This window comes from Maniola jurtina, chromosome 10, assembly GCF_905333055.1.
Source record: "Maniola jurtina chromosome 10, ilManJurt1.1, whole genome shotgun sequence".
In the NCBI taxonomy this organism is placed as follows: Eukaryota; Metazoa; Arthropoda; class Insecta; order Lepidoptera; family Nymphalidae; genus Maniola; species Maniola jurtina.
The window spans coordinates 12,991,617-13,015,832 of record NC_060038.1 but is presented as its reverse complement, the minus strand read 5'-3'; the positions used below and the strand labels follow the sequence as shown (position 1 = coordinate 13,015,832).

The following is a 24,216-nucleotide window of genomic DNA, read 5'->3' as shown; positions in this document are numbered from 1 at the left end:
GGTCGGTTTTTGTGCTGATCGTGTTTATTGGTGGTGGATTGGGAAGCGCTCTAAAGGGGCGCCGCGTGTATGTCGGCGGTCGCCGGCACAGACGAAGTCCATACTTATACATATAGTTTCCCTAACTTGTAATTAACTACAAACTTGACATTGGCTAATCAGTGTAAAGCCAGACGAAAGAGAAAAAAAAATATTATCTACTATTACTTCGTAATAGAGGAATTGCGGGAAATTTTAAACTTACATTTCCATAGGTTATTATCAAATATTATCATTGATATTTGTAGATAATTCACCATATTGTAATTCACGATCTCGAAGCTCTAGTTAATTCTGGTATCACGTAGTGATTACATACTCTTTGAGTTCCTTCTGGTTCCAATTTTGAATTAAATAAAACTCAAAACTGACGTTGTATTTAAAATAAATTCATGGTGTGTGACTGACCTGACCCAAAATATAATAAAAAATAAAAATACCTATTTGATTAGAAAATCAATCAAAAATTAATGGTGTACCTACCTAAAAACGTGAATTGAAACTGAAATATGGTCATTGGAAATAAAACCATGCCAAAGGGGTTAGTAAATAAAAATCTTTATTCTTACCTAAATACATAATACTCTGACTGGGCTTGCCTATCTGCTGGTGTACCTCAAGGCGGTGTACTATCCCCTCTTCTCTTCTCAATTTTCATCAATGAAATCACCAAAATTCTTACTTCTAACTACCACCTATATGCAGACGATCTGCAGCTCTATAGGCATGCATCATTGTCAGACTTGGATACAGAGATAACTGCTTTGAACGCAGATCTAGTTGCCATCAAAAATTGGGCTGACTCTTTTGGTTTATTAGTTAACCCTAATAAATCTCAGGTTATGATTATTGGAAGTAGGCCGCTAAGAAATCGTATTAACTTCAATGATTTGCCTTTGGTTTCTTATGATGGCACACCCGTTGCTTACACATTCACAGCAAAAAACCTAGGGTTGACTATGGATGGCAACCTCGCTTGGGCAGCACATATAAATCAGCTTAGTAAACGTTTGCATTATTCGATCCATTCCTTGAAGAGACTGCAGAGTTTTCTTCCGCTACGTACCAAAATCATGCTAACACATTCTCTGTTGCTTCCAATTCTCGACTATGCTGATGTGTGCTACTTAGACGCCACTGAAGAGCTACTTGACAAACTCGATCGGCTTCAGAATCTGTGCATACGGTTTATATACGGACTGCGCAAATTCGACCACATTTCCGACTACCGTCGTCAGCTTAAATGGCTCCCTATTCGCTTTCGTCACAATTTGCATATTTTGACTGTTCTATACAATGTTCTCAATACCTCTTCCCCTGGTTATCTGCGAGAGCGATTTCAATTCTCGCTCCCTCCTGCTAGGCCTATGCGGTCTTGTGTCTCAAAAAATCCTCTCGTCACTCCCCATTGTAACACAGTCTTCTACAGCAAATCTTTCACCGTACTAGCCACCCATCTTTGGAACTCACTTCCTGAGAATATTAGAGAGAATTGCCGCTCAGTACATTCATTCAAATACAGAGTGAAGCAGTATTACCTATCATTACAATAGAGTATTTATATATTATATATATATTATATTTATTCGTATTTTATTATATTATGCATAACTATTTATTATTATATTATTATTGTATGTATTTTATTTTGGTATTTATTGGAAGATATTTGTGTAAATATTATTGTGTAGCACTTGTATTAACCATTTTATAAATCTAGTACCATGGGACCTATTCCACGTATTTATGCACCTTACTCACAACCTGCACGGGGAAGCTGGAAGAAATCTCTGTTTAGAGATAAGCATTTCCTTTGTACATAGCTTAATTTATCTTAACTTTGTAACTACAATTTTGGTACATGAAAATAAATATAAATATATAATAATTAACAGTAATAAGCTTGGACGAATAAATACTCAATAAGTTGTATTTTATCTTCTTGTTCTTGTTACAATTCAAAAACGCATGTTTAGAGAACATTTCTTAGTAACGAATACGTACCTATATGCTTACCGACCTACGTACTACCCTATATATGTATGTACTACGTACCTATCTTGTTTACGAATAACGTCGCGTGCTCCCTCGGCACCCTGGTCTACTCGGCTTCTGGAGCGAGCTTGGGGGGCTGGAGTGAAGACTTCGGCGGGTGGGGGCAACGAATGCACAACAGACGGAAACGTTTGAGTACGGAAACCAGCCCAGAGAGAGAAGAAGAAGACGTCGCGTGCTCTGCCGCGGTGCCCGCTGCGTGTTTTCATACAGCGGTGTGAAACGTACGTGGTACCCGCAGTGGCGCGTGCGCGTAGTAAACAAGCAAACGCTTCTGCAAAAAAAAAAAATTGGTTGTCTGTAAAGTCGGTTTACTGACGATAGTTGAACGTGACAACAAAGGCCGATTGTGCTTCTTTGTCGCTCGTTCCGCACTCTCGCTTGCACTTCAAGCCTTACATGGAACGCCTCAGAGCGAGGTAACGCCGCATGAGTCATGTTTTTTCGTGCGTGCAGCCGGCTCTATCGAATTATAAGACGTTGTCACGTCAAAACTTTCTCATACTTGGCCATAATATGTTTAAATTAGCAGTGCGACGCGACGCACCATGCGAGTTGTCTCCAGAAAAGAACCCTAACAAAACGGCGAAGTTTCGACGTCACTAGACAGGCGTCAAATGTTAGTAAAGACACATGTAACACTAAGGTAGCCCTATTTTTCTATGAATTCACGTCACCATAGCCTAAATTACACATATCGTTGATTCAGGATCAAGCCGAGAGTTCGCCTCACTCCAGTTCACTCTACCAGTACCAACCAAATAGATCCCTAATCTGTGATTGTAATTAAATCGTATACTTAACTATCGTATACTTCATAAAACGTAAGTATAGACGAAAAGTGAAAACCTTAGCCAATAAAAGGGACGCGAGAGGAGCATGCGCTGTATTATTTTCTCGTAGAACCGTGCGGGGCAAGCGGGAACTAAGTGACGAGGTCGTCCGACGAAACCACGTCGGCGCTTACACCCCGTACGTGTTTTGTTGTACCCTAATTTTACGTGTGTTTTGTGTTTTCTTTTTAAAAACAATATTGTAAGTATAGTTTTCCTTTCTATTTTTTTTATTAGTGAGTTTTTTAGTCGTAAAAGTGTTTATTGGAGGAAATACGTCTCGATGTTGTGCCAACGTTGCGGTCGCTATCTGTTGCTCGGAGATCGATACGCTCGGTGTGGTTTTGTTTTGGTTACGTGCGAGTGGAGTATTGTGAACGGTACTGCGTGGCACCTTGTTTTTTGCGTAGTTTGTTTTGATTCATATTTTTTCGTAGTGGCATGGGAAAGTTGGGGGAAAAGCTTCGAGGATACAACTTTGAGTATTGTTTTTATTTTTGAGAATATTATTGACTAGGTATTACTTATTGCCATATGGTTTTAAAATAAGTTAAACAGTAATGTCTTAAACTCTGTCTCTATACTTATGTTAATTGTTATTGTTGTAACAAAAACAGAGGTTTTGGAAATAATATATTTATTTTATCGAGGTATAACATTTAGTGACCTTCACACAAACAAAAGGGTAAGTAGGTACTTAAGTCTTTGCGAATATTTAACGAATTCTATGGCTTTACTAAAACAATATTGTTTGTCTCGTAGCAAGTAGTAAAACAAACTAAAAAAATCGAAAGTAGAGTTATATCTGTTTTAAAATCGCAAGTGAAAAAATGCGCGCAAAACGCTCAAATGTGTCGTTGGCTCCTAGACCATGAAAATTTTACAAGGGCACTATATTAATTATTTTATCAATTCGGCCAAAAAAGCTCCGAAGAGAAATAAATAAATAAATCAATTATTTTTCCAATAATTTGTTCTAATACATACATGCTGATCTCGGAGAATATTTTTTATGCTTATTGCTAATTAAGTAAGTAATAATTAATAAGAAATGTGTTAAGAATGAAACCAATTCCGACATGCGATTGTGGGTTTGAAAACATTATGAGGAACTATCAGGCATGCAAGTTTCCTCAGGATATTTTCCTTCGCCGCTGCAACTCCGAAAAATTTGTGGTGCGTGCCCGGGATTGAACCCCTGATCTGCCGAATCATAGGCCGGCGTATTAGTTACTAGAGTATCACCCGGTCCTTTAATATTTATCTTATAATATTAATACAGACTATAGATATATAAAAAAATTGTCATGAAAAATTTCATAGTGTGATTGTTGAAAAAAAAAAAAAGATTATGATCGCGTGTCAACGTCAATCTCGCGTCAGCGTCGCTCGTCGCGTTTCAAACCACCTTAGCGGAAAATTCGCCGTACAATTTATTGCCTTCCAACTGTGGTCGTAGCTTCATTTTCTTCCTCGCTGCAAGTTGATAGGGAAGTCACGCTAACTGCAAACTTGTTTATCATTTCGCGAAAAAAGAAAGACTGTTTGTCGCATTTTTATTCAAAAAATACTTACCTACTTATTTTTTTTTTAAACAAATGATACGACAAAACATCACCAGCAGCCAAGTTTTGTTTTCCGGTGCACGTACTTGCCTATTCATATTGTTTACGTACATAAAGTTAACCATTGTATATAATAATATTTTGTGTTATTAATAGTTCTAATTCTTCCCAAAGCGGTCCGGTATATTTTTGTTTAGGCGGTTTTTCAAAACCAAAAAGGGTGCGAAACGGAACGAAAAGAAAAAGTTCCTATATTATATATACAGGCTTACATTAGATTACATTAGCACAGATTTTTACTAGCACAGCAATCCTTTGGTGTAACTTATGCATAAAGAAAACTCTCAATACATCAATGCATGAAAATGGAAAAAAATATTTACAAGCCTATGCAAAAAACGGCAAAATTCGATAGAATACGGATACGGGGAAAAATGGGATAGGCAGTAAGTACATTATTCAATACACATTTTAAACAGTACCGCAACTGACTGACAGGCACCACACAGCCCAACCTGCATTTGGAAGACCTTGAGAGATTTGAATTTTGAAGGAAATATTCCTATACCTTGTAAGGTCTACCTACTTAAGAATTTCAATGAGATGTTTAAAAACGAAATCCATCCAAACGAAGTCGCGGGAAACAGTTATTGTATAAGTTACAACGCAGTTCCGTATAGTGACCGAAAGCTTTTATTCTCTTACTAGCTGATGCCCGCAGCTTCGCCCGCGTGGATTGGTCAGATCCCCTGCAGCATCAGGATTGAGGAGTTGGACTCCAAATTTTTTATGAAACAATGTCGCAAAGTTCCTCTATCGATTAAAAAAGAAATGACGCAAATCGGTTCAGAAATCTCAGAGATTTCGGTGTACATAGGTAGAAAAACACAACTCCCTTTTTAAAAGTCGGTTAAAAAAAGTAGCCTATTTTACGCCCTGGTCAATCCTCTACTTGCCTGTGAAAGTCCCGTCAAAATCGGTTCAGCCGTTCCAAAGATTAGCCTTTTCAAACAGACAGACAGACAGACAGACAGACAGACAGACAGACAGACAGACAGACAAAAATTTTAAAAACGTGTGATTCAGTTATGGGTATCGTTCAAATAACCATATGAGCTTAATATGAGGTAGTTATTTCGAAATTACAGACAGACACTCCAATTTTATTTATTAGTATAGATAATGTAGATTACGAAGAGTTGGCTACATAAATCATGAATCATGATCCATTTGGCTACGCCGTAGCTCGTACAAAAATGCCGTTGTCGGATCTACATTTAAGTAAAACGTTCAACAAGCATGTTGTTTCTAAAGTTTTATTTAGTTTACCAAAATTATAAGGTTATTTTTATGATAGTATTTTACCCACACTTCAAGGAAATTTCTAAATCATTTGGAAATACATATTAAAAAGGCCGTCACAGCTCAAACTACTGGACGGATCGGAAGATCTGGTTTGGCATGCAGGTAGCTATTGTGACATACACATCTGCTAAGAAAGAATAAGAATAAGAATAAGAATAAGAAGTGTTTATTTGCTACAATATGGTATAATATACAAATACATTGGTCTTAAATATTATATGGAACCGCACGTTCTGTCTGTTTGAAATTGTGTAGTCCACGTGAACCAAGTCAAACCAAGAAACTATATAATACGAGTATGTAGTGTTTAATAAATGCGCTCCGAATGTAGGCCGCGACGTGCCATATCACAGCTGGATCGGGTATAATCTGATTGATTTCCATACAGCCTCGGCGCTTTGAATCGTAAAAGATATGAGAATACTGAGCAGGGTTCAGTACTTAAGTGTATTGACCTACCTATTAAAATATACTACTTAGAGCTTAGGTTCTTATTATATTAAGTACGTAAAGCTATATAATGTATACCTTCAGTAACTAATCTGTAAGATGTAAGAAACTAGATCGCTTTATTTTTAACCGAGTTAAAAAAATGACTTTTTTTTATTAAAAAAAAACCGAAAAATTTCTAAAATTTTTAAAATTTAAAAAAATTCGAAAATAATAGAAATTTCTCACCATTGTACAAGAAATCTCAAACCAGTAAGTATAATTAAAAATTTGCAAATCAATGACGGACAGTTTCGGGAACAAAAATCTTTATTTTTTTTTGTAACGGAACCACAAATTGACGGTTTTCGCATTTTTTCCTTTACTTGTGCATGTTTTTTTTTTACCCAACTATGGCAACGCCGAAAGAAAGGGTTATGATTTTTTTTTTAAAGAATATTAGCCATGTTAAGTGACTACACTAGCGGCACGCTATGATGGCCGGTTTGACACATTACAATAGTGATGTGGAATGTCAATTTATTCTCGAACAAAAAACAATTAAGTTTTGTTTTTGTACCTGATTAAATAGGTTTAATAAAACAAAAATGTATATGTTTATTTAATTTATTTGAACGAACTGAATATTTGAACGAAAATGAATATACATACTTTATATGCACACAAGAAACATATGAATACAAAAGATACCAAAAAAGGTGCCACAAAAGGCCATAATTAATCAGATTCGTCCATACTACTATTTTCACTGTCGTCACTGCTATCATCACATACATTAATAATTATATGTTCGTTTTCTATAATATTATCTATTTTCACATCTCTTTCATAATCTTCCCTTATTAATTTAACAGTTCTATTCACAAGTACATTCACCCCTTAAATGGTGCAAACTGATTTTTCTACACTTGTATACATTTAAGAAATCAATTTAATAAATAAATTTTGAGTCCTAAACCTAAAACTACATTCGATAAAATTTATGAATCTCTGCACATCACTATCGTCAATAAAGTAATACAATTATTTCCTTCAAAGTCGTTATCAATTAATACGGAACTTCATGAGCGGACAAACGTCAAACCGGCCATCATAGCGTGCCGCTAGTTTAATATTCCCCTTTCCTCTCCAACTAAGCGTCAGGCTTCTGCTAGGACAATACGACAATAATGCAACGGGCGGGGTTTGAACCGTCGACCTTTCGGTTTTCAGTCCACTCCTTTACCGGTTAAGCTATTGAGGCTCGATTTGTGATATAGTTAAGACATTGCTTAACTTTATCATAAATCATGCCGATGATTCTAGGTCAACGGGAAGGTTTTGACTAGCCCGAATTGTCAGACACACAGACAGACAAACAACGAAGTAATTCTTTAAGGGTTCTTTTCTTCCTTAGAAGTACGCAACCTTAAAAAGAATCCTCTGTCGATGGACCTTATTCAAAAGACGTTCTCAGTAGGTATAAAAGGTTTTCATTCATTATCGTAAAAGCGTAATGAAAGTCGACATTGGATTTCTCCGTCTTCTGGAATTTGGGACGGTCCTAAATGTTATCACCATTTATGGAACGTGCTCAGCTGTCTAGAGCGTCTTTGAGTTTGTTTTCACGACTGTTGGAATGGTTTCAGTCTTCTCCATCATTGTTTTAGGCAATTTATCGAAATGATCAAAGAAAGACATGGCTGTTTTGGAGGGTCAAATTTCCTTAAAGCCTAAGGCCATATTAAGACCATCAGTTAATAATGATAATGTACCTAGCATACCTAATATAAAACGTAGTACAAACATATTACGCAGCTATATATGTAAACTAGCTGATGCCCGCAGCTTCGCCCGCGTGGATTTAGGGGCTGAAATCCCGTGGGAACTTTCCTGTGGGATTAAAAAAAAAATTACGCAAATCGGTTCAGAAATCTCGGAGATTTCGGTGTACATAGGTAGAAAAACACAACTCCCTTTTTGAAAGTCGGTTAAAAAGTAGCCTATGTTACTCCCTGGCCAATCCTCTACTTGTCTGTGAAAATCCCGTCAAAATCGGTTCAGCCGTTCCGAAGATTAGCCTTTTCAAACAGACAGACAGACAGACAGACAGACAAAAATTTTAAAAACGTGTGATTCAGTTATGGTATCGTTCAAATAACCATATGAGCTTAATATGAGGTAGTTATTTCGAAATTACAGACAGACACTCCAATTTTATTTATTAGTATAGATTAGTATAGATGTATTTGCTTGTTGTAGCATCATAGGCCGTAGTAGTACGAAGTGCTACGGTCTACGAAGTGCTACGGTCTACGAAGACCGTAGCACTCGTAGGCGTAACACTGTCGTAGAATGTAGATAAAAGCAGGAACTTGAGGAATTGTTATCCCACAAACTGCAACTTCTAATCAAAAGGAAGTTAGTTAAACGTATAATAAATTCATCCAATAGCCATAAATAAGAAAAGCTCTTTGTAATTTATAATCAGTATAGTTTTTTATAAGGTGAGAATTAATTATTTTTAAAAACTATGCTTACTTATAATACGCTTATACTTTATTTTTACAGTTTCTACTTTGCCTTGTAAACGAATATTGCGTAGCGTAGAAGTATAAATTTATTAGTGTAAAAAATTGGTCAAATGTAAGATTCGCACACGAAGGGTTCCGTATTACAGGACTATGTACCTTAAAAAGTTTTTTTAAATTTAGATGGCGGACCATTTTGAAAATCGCCATCTTGGTTTTTCTTATTTCTTATACACTGTGGAAATTTTAACTCTCTACCAGCTACCTATTACGGTTCATGAGATACAGCTCGACAGACAGACGGATAGACGGACAGACAGGCGGATAGACAGCAGAGGTTTAGTAACAGGGTCCCGTTGGCACCCGTACGGAACCATAGAAAGTATCCATGCCTCTTAATATCGTACTGTGACTAAAGTAATTAATTTCGTAAAAAAATTACGGTACCGTAAATAAAACTTACGCGCACGGTGCGCCACAGAAAACCCATTCTACGTAAAGTGTTCCACGACCTTACCTTAATTTTCTTTGCCACTGAAAATCGCAGGTAAATAAGTCACGCTAGGTTTAAAAGTAGAGAACATTTTCTTGTAAATTACAGTACAGGATTTGCAAGCTAACATTTTCTAAATTGAGTTGAGAAAAAAATCCGTTGCTGGTTTTTGTTGCCACCCTGTGATTGGACCGAGTTTTTTGTAGTATGGATACAATGTTTTTGATGCGAGTTAGGCACCACCTCCACAGGCGAGACTATCGCGGCGATAAGTCTCGTCGTGTTACCAAATCTGACACAATCACTATGGTCCGATCTCCACAGGGCGATACGTTTGCGACTATACGACGAGTAACTCTAGACGAGTACCTATAACGTCGCAGACTCGTTGCGTCTTGCGACGATATCGCCGAGTCTCGCGGCGATACCGCCACGTTACGTTACAGTTAAGAGGCCCAACGAGGCGTAAGCGCCTCACTTCACGCGGTAATCCGCTGTGGTCTCGTGATGTATCCTTGCGAGTCGCAACGACACGCTGCGCTCGCGGAATGTCTAACGATAGACTTAGGAAGTTAGGACAAACTCGTCGCGATACTCTCGCCCGTGGAGATGGCGCCTTAGGCCTGCGTTTGACTACAATCACGCCTGATAGGACACATTGATGAGGTCTAGGTTGGATAACGCTTGCATAACAGATGCCTATTTGCTCTTGCTTTGAACATTTGAAGGACGGCTTTTGTGCCTAGAATTGAGAATAAGGATTTTGTTTCATACCCCGATTGCCATCTAAACCTATTATACCAATTCATTCAGTTTGGTAGCAGTAGTAACCGAACTATTTAGTACTAGCCGATGCCCGCGACTTCGCCCGCGTGGATTTAGGTTTTTCGAAATCCCGTGGGAACTCTTTGATTTTCCGGGATAAAAAGTAGCCTATGTGCTAATCCAGGATATTATCTATCCCCATTCCAAATTTCAGCCAAATCCGTCTAGTAGTTTTTGCGTGAAGGAGTAACAAACATACACACACACACACATACAAACTTTCGCCTTTATAATATTAGTGTGATTCGAATCCCGGTCCGATATTATATTATTCCTCCAAAGTCACTCATACATGTGTCTCTTGGGATCATTCAGAGTGCAGGCGTCCCTTTGCGACATTCAGCTCAAATGTCAGAAGCTAGAATTATTATAATAACGCTCGGGACTTATCGCATTTTTTCAAGCCTTCACTTATCTACTACATTTTTAAAAAGATCACGTTTTGACTTTATGGACGCGATGCCTCGCTGAATAAATGGAGTGAGATTTCATAATGTATGTTGTCGCAAATAATTTTATATTTGAGTAAACAAAGAATATATATGTTCTGAAACATTCTTCACTATATATATTACCTATTATAAATTAAAGTTCATTCTGTGTTTGTATTTGTTCGGGCTAGTTTACTGTAGGTAGATACGAGTTTTCATATGTTTTTCATTTCACTAAAGAAGAGGGATATTAGTTATTTACGAAGTTTATACATAGGCTATATAATTTATTAACATTTTGCGAAAATAAGCTTCCGTTGTGATGTTTATTTTCGCAAAATGTTCATAAATTGTGTTCCGATATGATGATAATTGCAAATTAAGCCCGAATTCGCACGAGCATTAAAAATGCGTTGCGTTAAAACCCGGCGTTGCGCTGACAATACAAAGTGCGCGTTAAAAAAGCGTTGACGTGTGAACAGATTCTTGGGAATGCATTTGTTCTATTTTGAACGCTTTTTTACGGGCGTTAAAAAAGCTCTCATGCGAACGCACGAGCCTAAGAGCTTCCGTTGCGTGCGCTGCGTAAATTAAAAATACTTACTCGAAAATGGAATAGTTCCTCTCAAGCGACCCTGGCGAAGCCGGGCCGGTAATTGTATTCTGCATTGTTTGTTTTTACGTTATTTTTATTAAAAGTGCCGTACTATGTAAAGTTTATATTTATGGCAAGGTATTTTCATAAAGACGAAGGTAAGGCGTTCCAAATTTTTTAATGACTTAATAACGGAACTCCTTGTTCATGTACTTCCTTTGTCGAGTAGGTCCCATCGATCTAGCATGAAAGGAAATAAAGAAAACTGTTTCAATGCCAGAAATTATGATGCACTTGACGAGGCGTGCCGCGTGCCAAGTTATTACATACCTACATGTTATTGTATTTATTGTTGTGTAGGTCAACCATCTACAAGTTCATTGAAAAGGGACAAACAACTAGGGATTTTTGTTATCCAAAGAAATACTCATATTAATTATTATAATAATACTTATTTCTAAGGCAGTGAGCCGGCGGCGATGCGTAAGCAGTAGTTTGTTAAAGAAGTTAAAAAAAACCTTTCCATATAAAAAAGTAGTGAAAGTAAAATTGTTTTTTTTTTAACTTTAAATGTAGAACTTGAATTGCAAAAAAAAATGTTAGCGCGCATTAATCATACCATTTTTCGTTTAGAGATTACGGACAGCTAAAAATAACATGGCTACCACAATGAAAAAGCAATTTTCTATTTTTGGAACGGTCGATTCTGCCTGTGGTCGATTCTTGAAAAATATGTCCCTACCATTTTTTTTTTGCAAGCCATAAAATAATCGGATAGCCAGGGGCGAAATTAATTGTAAACAATGAAGTCGGTTAATAAAACAACGTAATAAAATAGGATTTTATAAGTACCTATTCCAAATAAAAATAAAAAAAAAAAACAAAAATATTGGTGACAGAAGTGTACACAAATGCCTATTAGTTCCCACACTAGAATGATACCTACCTAGGTAGGTTATATACTAAAACCTTTCCGAAAGTATGTAAATTACTGTACGAAAATAAGATCAAAATCGGCTCATTGATCTTGGAAATAATCGTGGTCATACATAGGTACATACGGGTCGAATACACAACCTCCTTTTTTTGAAGTCGGGTAAAAACTTTTAAGTGTACCTAATATTTCCTAGATTAGCAAGAAGTCGATTTTCTGATGTAGTCCACAATTAATCACAATTATGATAATTAGGTCTAAAGGACGGACGTGGGTGCCTAGCACGTAAACCACGTGCTAGGCACCCACGTCCGTCCTTTAGACCTACTAAAGCGGCTAATAGCTTCCATCAACGCAACTCATTATGCACCTGCATTTTGCGCCACCTTACCCCCTGCGCCCTCTTTACCCCCCATCTTAGTACCCCAACTTACCCCAACTCTCGTCCTGTTTGATAGGCGGTAAGTCACGGACTACGTCGAGCTGCATACATTTGCATACACTTACCCTAAAGTGAAGAGTTGAAGTTTGCGGCTGTTTACGTGGAAACTACCTAGGTATAGAAAAGGTTTTATCACAGTAATATTATAAAGGCGAAAGTTTGTATGTGTGTGTGTGTGTGTGTGTGTGTGTGTGTGTGTGTGTGTGTGTGTGTGTGTGTGTGTGTGTGTGTGTGTGTGTATGTTTGTTACTCCTTCACACAAAAACCATTGGACGGATTTGGCTGAAATTCGGAATGGAGATAGATATTATCCTGGATTAGCACATAGGCTACTTTTTATCCCAGAAAATCAAAGAGTTCCCACGGGATTTCGAAAAACCTAAATCCACGCGGACGAAGTCGCGGGCGTCAGCTAGTATTAAAATAAACTTTTACCGAATGCTTTTGACTCGTCAAAAGAATTTACTAGTGGTTTGGAATGCCATCTGGCATTAGTCTAAATACTCGTAGGAATAATTAAAAAGAAAAGGTGGCTGACCGACTGACTGATCTATCAACGCACAGCTCAAGCTACTGGACGGATCGGCCTGAATTTTGTATGCAGATAGCCATTATGAAGTAGACATTCGCTAACTTTTCGGATTCGGATTTTTGAAAATTCAACCCCCAAGGGAGTAAAATAGGAGTTTGAAAGTGTAGTCCGCGTGCATCAACTAGTATTGTATAAAGAGGAATGTTACCTAAAATAAGCCCATACATATGTATATCTAAGCACGTCAGCGAATCTATAACCAAGGGTAAAACCTTTTTTTTGGTCGATCCTGGTCAATCTATCAGCGTTTTATATACGTAGGAGGCACCAAACACCTATTTGTTTTTCAGCACTTCGTCCATCATATATTTTCGGTTTGGCCACAGTTCTCAGATTTTTTGGTTTTTGGATGTCTCTAAGTAACCTAAGTTGTAGTTACTGAAGTACCTGACCTCTCGTTCGTTCCAATGGGGTGATACGAAAAACTCACAGACTTTAAAATCAACTAGACTCTACTAGATTAAAATAAGTATTTACTTAGCCAGTGCTTTATATTGATGTAGGTATGATTTATTTCACAGGCGCAGAGTCGACAGAGCCGGCAAGTCATCCCGGAAGAATTTGATTGAGATCGACGCGCCATTTGATACCTCTGGCAATATCTATAGGTGAGTTGAATTTCTTCGTTTTCACCATTCGCTACGCATCCTCACCTATCACGTGGAAAAAAATTCTTCAACATTTCAGATAGACTTGTTTCAAATTCTAAATGCACGTGAAATAAATAAATCTTTATTATCTTAGCAGAACATTATTTATAGACTTTGGTGTGAGGCCCTGCCTCCTGATGAAGTGAAAACTGTGTTTCAGGAGGCAGTGTCTTCCCATAATATAATGCACACCACAATATAATATAACCACTTATAATAATTGAAATGTAAATTCATTTGCCAATGTGACGTGAAGTATTAATTACTTTATATATTGTGATTGTTGATTACGCGAATCACAGTGTTCCCAATTCGTTGATCATTGTTGATAGATCTATCAACCGTGATCAACAAATTAGATTGGCATACGAACTAGGGTGAATGTTCGTATGGGACCGAGATCGATGCAGTACGGCCCACACAGAACTCTTTAGTTACAGTCGGCCTAGCATTACTGCCGACGGTCGTAGACTTTAATAATAAATCGTGCAGTGAGCGGGGAATCACGTCCAGCTTTATTATTTATGCTAGTATACGACGGACTTTCAGTGTTTGACCGAGAATACTTACTTAAGTGGCAATTTGAAAGTTTAAACTAACACAGCTTACTTAGTAAATATGATAATAATATTCCCTATTTTCATGTAATGAAATTTGTAAATTGCTTCAATATTACATAGAACCCGTTCGACATAGGAAAAACAAAGTATCGTAGCTGGTAGGTGCAATTTGGAGTCGGTGCCAATATGGAGTCACAAACTACAGGTATGAAGAGTGTAGCAGCCATGCAGCGTATGATGACTGATAAATGAAATGCCGCTACAATTATTACGTTGTATTACATGAACAATTATTATTTACAATATATGCCTTGGTTATAATTAAAACTGTGGTAGGAAAACGAGGGCCGGAGCTTGATGCTAGACCGAGGTGTTGCGGTCTTGATGATCTGAAGTGAAATCGTTGAATGCGCTGCCCGGGGTTCGTCCAGGCCAGCAAGATATTTTGAATCGTTCCGAATTCAAATTGTGTTCTCTAAGTGACAGCTGCAAAGTGTGTTGCTTTCTTCGCAGCTGCCGGTCTTAAAAGAGGCTGCATGCCTCTACACAGGTTCATGCGGCTAATTGGCACCGCGTGGCTCCAAAACTCTTATTATACAACTACATTAACTCTTGTATACATAACATATTCGATAATAAATTATTATTTTTTACTTTTGGTGTTTGTGGTCATTAAAGTCGGTTTTTTTAAATATTTTTTATAGTACCATGCCCTTTAACACCTAACCGTGCGCCTCTGACCATGTTCCCGCGAAACGCGCAAGCCCTTTTTGAAATAAATAGTGATATGAATCGTACCCGGTTTGTTTACTTTATCCACTCCCGATATAATTTAAATTTAAATTAATTTCAATACATATTTCACGAGAGCGGGGCTCTCACGGGGCTCTCAATGGAATTAGCTCAACTAGTTAGCTATTCAGATCCGCCCAGCGAGCAGAAACAGTTCAGAGAGGCCTACATTTCACATGACTCAACTCTTATCTACTGTTCCATCATAGCTGATACAGTTCTTGACATCAGTTAGTCAAAATCAGTTTATCCGTTACTATTAATTCATGTTAAAAAAAAGACATCATATGTTCTCTTCACGAACGTTGTTTTTGTATGCGTGTGTGTGTGTGTGTGTGTGTGTGTGTGTGTGTGTGTTTGTTACTCCTTCACGCAAAAACTACGGGACGGATTGGGCTGAAATTGAGAATGGAGATAGATTATACCCTGGATTAGCACATAGGCTACTTTTTATCCCGGAAAATCAAAGAGTTCCCACGGGAATTTTAAAAACCTACATCCACGCGAACGAAGTCGCGGGCATCAGCTAGTTTGAGATATTTGTGTCATTCTGTGAGAGCTTCACTAAGTAATTTACTTATATGTCAGTTCAATATTTAGTTTTATGTTTGCAAATTAAAGTTTATGGCTACAATGCATAAAAAAAAGAAATCTGTTGCCATAAAAATGTAGGTAGGCACTAGTGAGAAGTGTCTGAACGTGCGTTACCTGCAGTTTACTGACTTTACTCGTATTGTTTGTTGTCACTCCTCAGTCCTCACGTACACAGAATACTTACTCGTACGTGTTTTTTCTAGAAAGCTCTCAGTACACGGTACTTTGAAGAGCTTTTGAGACGACAAGGTTTTCTGCCTGGATGAATTGTCATACGGTTTCAAATTTAAACTAATACAGCAGAAATATTTAGGTATACCTACTTTATTAAAATATAGTACTTAGGTAGGCTCAGTTCTTGAGATTAGTGGGCAATTTTTTATAATGAGAAATATGAGTTTTAATTTAGATAAAAGTTTATTTTATAGCTAATATATATTTTTTAAAGTAGGAAATGAATCATAAAATCTGAAACATTTAAACTCCACATGGTGTACAAAATACAGTTGCGTAGCTATGGCTCTACGAGGCTGCGTAACCCGCGCTTATGCTACGTTAAAAGCTACAGCAAGAGTCATTATTTATCGGATCGAGGAATATAGAGGCAAAAATTAGTTATATTTAATACATATTTATTTTAATTACAAATATTTTTTCACACTGTAGGTCGTGTTCGTCGTCGCTAGCGCCGGAGGACGTGATAGACCTCGGCGCACCGCGCGGCTGTCGCCGCAGGGTCAACGGACGCGCCGCGGACAGCCGCACCTCGCCGCCGTCTCGCGCGCCTGCACTCTACACGCCTAACCCACGACTGTGCGTACAATCTGTACATTTGTGTACTCTTAGACCGTGTTCGTTATATCGCTAGATATAGAAGGTCTTCTCTGTAGATCATTTTTTCCCTAGCTGTAAAAGGTAAACAAATAGATAGTACATAGATAACTAGGTAGAAAAACCATATAACTACATGTTCACGTTCGTATAAAATGTAATTTTCTCAGATACCCAGGACCGTCAGGCGGCAACAAAAAACGTCGAAAGACACGTTCACCAGAAGGCCGTCGAAAACGATGCGGGCGCGATAAGAAATTCACCAAGCCCGTACCGAATTCTCGGTTGTACCGTCCGGCGCCCGCGCGACCGCCGCCACCGTCGCCGCAACCGCGTGAGAGCTGGCCCACTCCTGCACCACCTGCTAAGAGTTTGGACACAGCGTCAAGAGCTGCGTTGCGTTTGTTGCAAGAGAGACATCTGCGCCGGCCATCTTTGTCACCTCTGCGCGACGTGCCCGCCCCGCCATCGGCAAGCTCCACGCTCGCCAATGCAGTAAAAGCGCGGCGTCTAGTAGTGACACTACCGGCGGCGGAGTCGGGCGACGCGCCGCGGTACGAGCCGGCCAGTGAGCACTTCCGGCTTCGCGCCAGGCCTTCGCTGGGCTCGGGCGCGTCCACGCCGCCGGCCGCCATGGCCACTACCAACAAGCACTCCACCAGCCCCGACTGTTCCGACGGAAACGATGCCTCCTCGGCTCCCAGCGAGTTTTTAGCAGAGGTAATATTATTATATAGCCAATAAATCATTTAGAAAATACTTAAATACAAAGGGAGACCTTGTCATTACAGTGATCTCTGCTAGATAGACAAGCCATATTATGTCAAATCAATAAATGTAAACTCCTTTGTCCAGTTCTTGTCAGCGATAATGCGTCGACAATATGCAGAGGCGCTGAAGTACTGCCAGCTCATCCTGCAGTACGAGCCGCACAACTCCACGGCGCGCGGCTTCTACCCGCTGCTGCAGCACAAGGTGACCGTGCACGCCAACACGCACCGCAAGCCACAGAAGAAAGGTAACAAGTAAAGAAAGAAAGAAAAAAGTTTATTTTTTGAAAGCTGTGCCACACATTACCAGATATACCTACCTACAGCCTGCAAGTATATCACACTTATTAATATTATAAAGGCGAAAGTTTGTATGTGTATGTGTGTGTGTGTGTGTGTGTGTGTGTGTGTGTGTGTGTGTGTGTGTGTGTGTGTGTGTGTGTATGTTTGTTACTCCTTCACGCAAAAACCACTGGACGGATTTGGCTGAAATTCGGAATGGAGATAGATATTATCCTGGATTAGCACATAGGCTACTTTTTATCCCGGAAAATCAAAGAGTTCCCACGGGATTTCGAAAAACCTAAATCCACGCGGACGAAGTAGCGGGTGTCAGCTAGTCTGGTAATGTGTGGCACCTGGCAACCTGTAGACTACATGTTAGGTTATCCCGGCGCCTCTAATACTTGAGCATTAAAGTCAAAAGACTTTAAAGCAGAAGAAGTCATACGGTGCGAAAAACATATGTATAGTGTTACACACTATACATATAAATGTCTGACGGCTGATCTCACGTGTGGGGCGATTACGCACTGCATCGATCCGAATGCGTGAAAATACGTTCCGAAGTAGTCATAGAGTTATTTGTATGGTAGGGTACGCACTAGCTCTGACTTCCGTCATCCGAGTTCTCTCCGTCATCCGTGAGAAACATCTTGGATGTGCCTTGGATTAAAATCGGATATTGTATGACATAAATGTCAACGATGCCCACGGAATAGCCAGGATTTGGATCAGTGCGTAAGCAATATTCGAGTTCGGTCCAAATTTTAATATCCTTATTTTTACTGACTCGGATCGAATGAGTGCGAAACTGTTCTTAGTGGGAGTATGTCTAACTACTTTTGAAAGCAACGCGGTGCTAAGGAGCCATCTGGCCTTCAACCTAAACCACCCTCGCTGTGTCGCGAAAACTGATTCCAGACTTGTTCGAAACTAGTCGGGCATACTCCGACTAGACACAGGAGTTCAGCTGTCAGAACTTTATATTTATAATGGATATCACTCGCGATAGTATAACCTGTTTCTCCATAGTATGAAGATATATTTACGTTTGCAGAGGAGACGAGTTCCGAAAGCGAAGATACCAGTCCCAGGAAAGGTGGTCTGTCCAGCGCACACATGCAAAAGGTATTTAATCGATTATATAATAGTGCTATAATATTATAAAAACATAAATATTTTTTAATTCTTTTGTCACGAAAAAATCAGTTTTCAACTCCAACCAAAGACGGATTTCGGTCGTAATCTATACTAATAAATAAAATTGGAGTGTCTGTCTGTAATTTCGAAATAACTACCTCATATTAAGCTCATATGGTTATTTGAACGATACCAACACTGAATCACACGTTTTTAAAATTTTTGTTTGAAAAGGCTAATCTTTGGAACGGCTGAACCGATTTTGACGGGATTTTCACAGACAAGTAGAGGATTGACCAGGGCGTAAAATAGGCTACTTTTTTAACCGACTTTCGAAGAGGGAGTTGTGTTTTTCTACCTATGTACACCGAAATCTCCGAGATTTCTGAACCGATTTGCGTAATTTTTTTTTTAATCGATAGAGGAACTTTGTGACATTGTTTCATAAAAAAATTGGATTCCAACTCCTCAATCCTGATGCTGCAGGGGATCTGGCCAATCCACGCGGGCGAAGCTGCGGGCATCAGCTAGTATTAAATATAACTATCCGCAGAAAGAAAATATTAGTATAGCGCTCTCTCTGTTACGTAATTCCATACAAATGATAGTGGCAGCAATCTCGGCGGGCGTTAACCATTTTGAGTCTCCAACCAATTACAAACATGTCTTCAAAAAACATTTGAAATTCAGTTCGAAAATATTTTCAAACTTTTAAACACATTCAAATTTGAACTAATAACACAAGTTTCATTTGTGATTAGTTTTGTTGACGGCTGCGTCCACTGCGATTTTCACCTCTATCATTTGTATGGGATTACGTAATAGAGAGAGCGCTATACTCCCTTCTTTTCGCGGATAGGGGTAGGGTATAGTTTAATCAATCGGATGTTACAGAAAATAGCAGACCTAGACGCTGAAACAGAAGGCTCAGCGGAGGCGTCAGGGTCTGGTGACGAGGAAATGGAGCAAGGCGCGGACGGCTCAGGTTCAGCTTGCTCCTCGCTGGAGCTGGACTCCGAGCCCTCGCCCGCCTCGCCCTCGCCCCGCACGCCGCACACCCCGCACACGCCGCGCCGCTCGCCCCGCGATACCGACCCTGCAGACACCTCCGACCCCACCGACCCCTCCGACAGTAAGTTTTATCTCCAGGACGAGACCACCCCAAACATTTCGAGAAGACAACAGACGCTCAAACATAAGGAGAATGTAACTGAGCCTCAACCACTAAGTAAACAGTCCCGCTTCGGAGGATAGAAGATACTATCATGGATTAACGATCCTTCTGACAGTAAATCTTTGTAATGAAAGTAAAGGCTCAGTGAAAGGGTTGGGGTCTGGTGATTCAAACTCTAAGTGAACAATTCCATTTCTGAGGATAGAATGTTCTGCTCTTCAACGGGTCACGATCTACAGGTCGTTCTAACAGTAACAGCAGATATTTTGCAAGGCTCAAAGAAGGTGTCAGGTTCTAGAGTGGAGCAAGGTACGAATGCCTCGGACTCGGTGTGCCCGTCACTGGAGCTGGACTCCAAGCCCTCACCTGTGACTGTGTTATTGCCAATGTTAAAAAACTGGTAACCCTAAACAGTTTAGGGTTCTGAGATTGACGTGAATGTTTGTGCGCAGGCGCGTCGTGGCGCTGGGAGAGCGGCGGCTCGCGATCGGAGCGCGACGACAACGGCAACCCCGCGCCGGTGCATACGCACTACCAAGGTCACTTTTTATTTCATTTTATTCAGATACAAGTTAGCCCTTGACTGCAATCTCACCTGGTGGTAAGTGATGATGCAGTCTAAGATGGAAGCGGGCTAGCCTGGAAGGGGTATGTAGGGTTATGATATCTGATTGGTCAAAATGGCAAATGTATAACCCGCCAAAAATGACTTCACTCACGATATGTTGATATTTTTTCTATTTTATTTACCTGCCCAAATTTCCATATCAGGTGTAGACGAGACGGACGTGGAAAATGACAACGCACTGCTACCCTCACACTCACATCTCAAGGTAAAGTAGACTGCTTCACTTACCATAATATTATTAATTATATACAGACTTATACTTACGTAGCGGTGATATCCTAGTGGTTTTAAGACGTTGGCCTAATAAGCCGATTACGCACTGCATACGATCCGAATCCGTGAAAATACATCCCAAAAGTAGTAGTAGTCATATAACTATTTGTATTGTATGGTAAGTAGCTTACGCACTAGCACCGACTTCCGTCATCCGAGTTCTCTCCATCCGCGTCATCCGTGAGAATACCTCGGATGTGTCTCGGATGTTTGACGTAGATATGTCAAAGATGTGCAATATAGTGTGCTGAATAGCTTGGATTTGGATCAGAGATCGGATTAGTGCCTAAGCAATATTCGAGTTCAGTCCGAGTTTTTATATCCGTATTTTCACGGACTCGGATTGGATGCGTGCGTAACCGCTTTATACGAGGCTCGATCCCGGACCTCTATTTTTTCGGAGAACTTATGTGCGTTTAAAGCAATTAAAGTATCACTTCCTTTAACGGTGAAGGACAACATCGTAAGGAAACCTGCATGCCTGAATTCTCCATAATGCCGTCAAAGCTGTGAGAACAAACCCTTCTCATTCTGAGAGAAGACCCACTCAGTAGTGAGCCGGCGGCAATGAGTTGATGATGATGATGATGATGATGGATTATCGCCGCCCATGACCATTTGTAGTACCAGAGGAAATGCCGATGCGTTTCCATGCGTTGCCACTTGCCGACCTTTCAGGAATTCGTTGGTTCGCCCCTTGAATAACCCCATGTTGTAATCTAATGGGAACACCGCAGAAGGGAGTTGATTCCACAGTTTGCATGTGCGTAGAAAAAAGTGTGTACCAATACCAAAAATACTAAGCCATAGATACTGCATATTTATTTATCTATGACGAATTTTTCTCCGCAGAGCGAATCGGTGTCGTCGCTGCAACGGTTACGCGCGCAATTCACGTGCTCCATCAAGTGAGCACAACCACCGCCTCACCCTGTAGCCTGTAACCTGTAACCCACCCCCACCCGCTCTAAGTACTACTAGTACTAACTACGTCCACTAACCACTTGTCCGTCTAGTTATGTTCATTTTGTTCATGTTCTTGTTATTTGTCAATACAAATTGTAAATTGTAAGGCTCAGCGCGCATGACCGTTTTTACAGATAGCTGATTTACGCCCAAAATTAATTAGTAATAGAAATTAAAGATTGATTTCAAACGTTACAAATCGGTCGGTAAAATGTACAAAAATTACGTGGCCTACATAGAATTTATAGACTGTGTTTTAATTTGGCCGATTTTTCATTTTGCGAGTTTCGAAATCGGTCAGTGATTTAAGTATGGTTCAGTAAATCGCCTTAAAAATCGGTCTTGCTCGCCTATCCTAAATCGTCATTTTCACACCTTGTGATACTTTTGTAAAACTGTAGATAATTTCATTTCTTCTTTTGTATTGATACAGCAATGAAACAAAGATTTTGTATTTTAAATAAAAAGGCCTATTCGGGCACCTTGCATTTTTAAATTAAAGTAGGAATTGTAATAAATTGCATAAATACTTAATGTTTTCTAATGTTTTACTTTTTTGTATAAGTAGTTTATTAAACGAAAAGGTACTAAGGGTTTATTTAAGGCTAATGGAAAACCCTCTCAAGTAGCCAGCCTATTTTTCTAACCTATCTCTTCGCGTAATAATAAAACAGAGGACAGAGCGATAATAACTGGATAGCGAAGAATGACTTGATCTGGTAAGCACTATATATGAAGCGCTGTACTAAAATCGCCCTATAATTTAAGTGAAAAATACAAAAAAAAAATATTGCAGATTAGAATCATATTCTGGTTACCAATGGGCAGTGAGTATCTATCTATCACCATATGGTTCATACCGATCAAAAATGGTGTTCTATTGTTGTCAAAATTAGTATGATAATTGACCATCAAAGAAGCTAATATTATGTGCAGTGCTTCTCGACTGTTTAAGTTCATTCATAGAAGAGGCTAAGCAACTCAAACTGGACGCAGCGTGAGCATTGTTAAACGCTCTATGAATCTTTAGAGCGGTTTCTCACTCATCCGATCCGAGTCCGTGAAAATACGGACATAAAAAAGTCGGATATTGCTTACGCACTAATCCGATCTCTGATCCAAATCCAAGCTATTCAGTGGACATCTTTGACATATCTACGTCATATATGTCCAATTTGAATCCGAGGCACATCCGAGGTATTCTCTCAAATGTCGGAGAGAACTCTGAAGTCGGAGCTAGTGCGTAAGCTACCATACAAATAGTTCTATGACTACTTTGGAACGTATTTTCACGGATTCGGATCGGATACAGTGCGTAATCGCCCTTACTCTAGTATGCTATTAAAGGACCCATTTACAAAATTCCTACAGTGGACCTAAGAATGCCGCGACGGCCTACCGCCGCAGGTGTTACATATCTGTATGTTACTCTTACTGATTTATATGATAGACTACTACAAAAATTAGTTGATAGTGATACTTTGTTGTGTAGTAGCAAAGTCTGCATACAGCGGGCGCTTCTAGGTACCTATAAACTACTACAAATCCGATTTTTTACAATTTTCTAATGTACTTAATATCTTCAACTAGGGTCGAGGATAATTGCTACAATAAACATACATCCTCTTCACTGTCTAGACGTTTTGAAGTTACTAAGCAAAAAGCTTTCGCTAGGTTTGAAGATAGGTAGTAAGACCAGCAGCTTTGACTTAAAAATTTGATAAATCTATAGATAGCTGATAGTCTATCGTCAATAACGACGCCCGCTGTTTGCCGGCGACACTATTCATTTATTACTGTACCAATTTCAACTAGAAATTAAGATATTATAAGTAACGGCCGGTTCACACATGTCTCCGTTTTACTGTTCCGTTTTATCGTGTACGTTTTTTTTTCGTTGATGGCGTATGTAGTTGTATGAGCGATTTCACACATGGCACAGTATTCATTATACAGTAAAAAATATCGTTCCGTAAAAAAATTACATTCCGTTTTGTCATCGAATACTGGACGAACGGAAGGGAAATATACGGATACGTAGAATTTTAACGGATAGATCCATCCTTGTAGAATAGCGTCGGTATACTGCGAGTTTTCTGTTCACACATCGCATCCAGTAATGACGGATCCGTTGAACGTTATACGGTGCCTATGTGTGAACACAGCATAAATTTATGACGCATCCGTTAAAAACGTACCAGTAAAACGGACTCCCATGTGTGAACGGGCCGTAATACGTAGTAGAGAGTTGTAAATACCTACTATTTGTTGACAATCGCGTCTTTTCCTCGCTCCGTCTGTTACAGGAATACCTATCTACCTAGACATTTGTAATTATTTAACATCATTCATCAACCGTCTGATAAGGTAAGCCCGCACTGCAAATTTTCACCACGTGATTTTATCCGCAGAATTGTGTGAATCGGA

General features: G+C 39.3%; 1 protein-coding gene across 1 annotated transcript; it reads left to right on the top strand.

Annotated features, from left to right (window-relative positions):
- Positions 1-419: 419 nt before the first annotated feature.
- Positions 420-22,323, top strand: LOC123869241 (serine/arginine repetitive matrix protein 1). The gene is made up of 10 exons (XM_045912080.1): positions 420-580; positions 13,651-13,737; positions 16,392-16,538; positions 16,727-17,276; positions 17,412-17,574; positions 18,666-18,736; positions 19,643-19,880; positions 20,375-20,461; positions 20,694-20,755; positions 21,676-22,323. Exons 1-10 carry the CDS (start codon positions 549-551, stop codon positions 21,733-21,735), a joined length of 1,497 nt encoding a protein of 498 aa, XP_045768036.1. The 5' UTR covers positions 420-548; the 3' UTR covers positions 21,736-22,323.
- Positions 22,324-24,216: the final 1,893 nt, after the last annotated feature.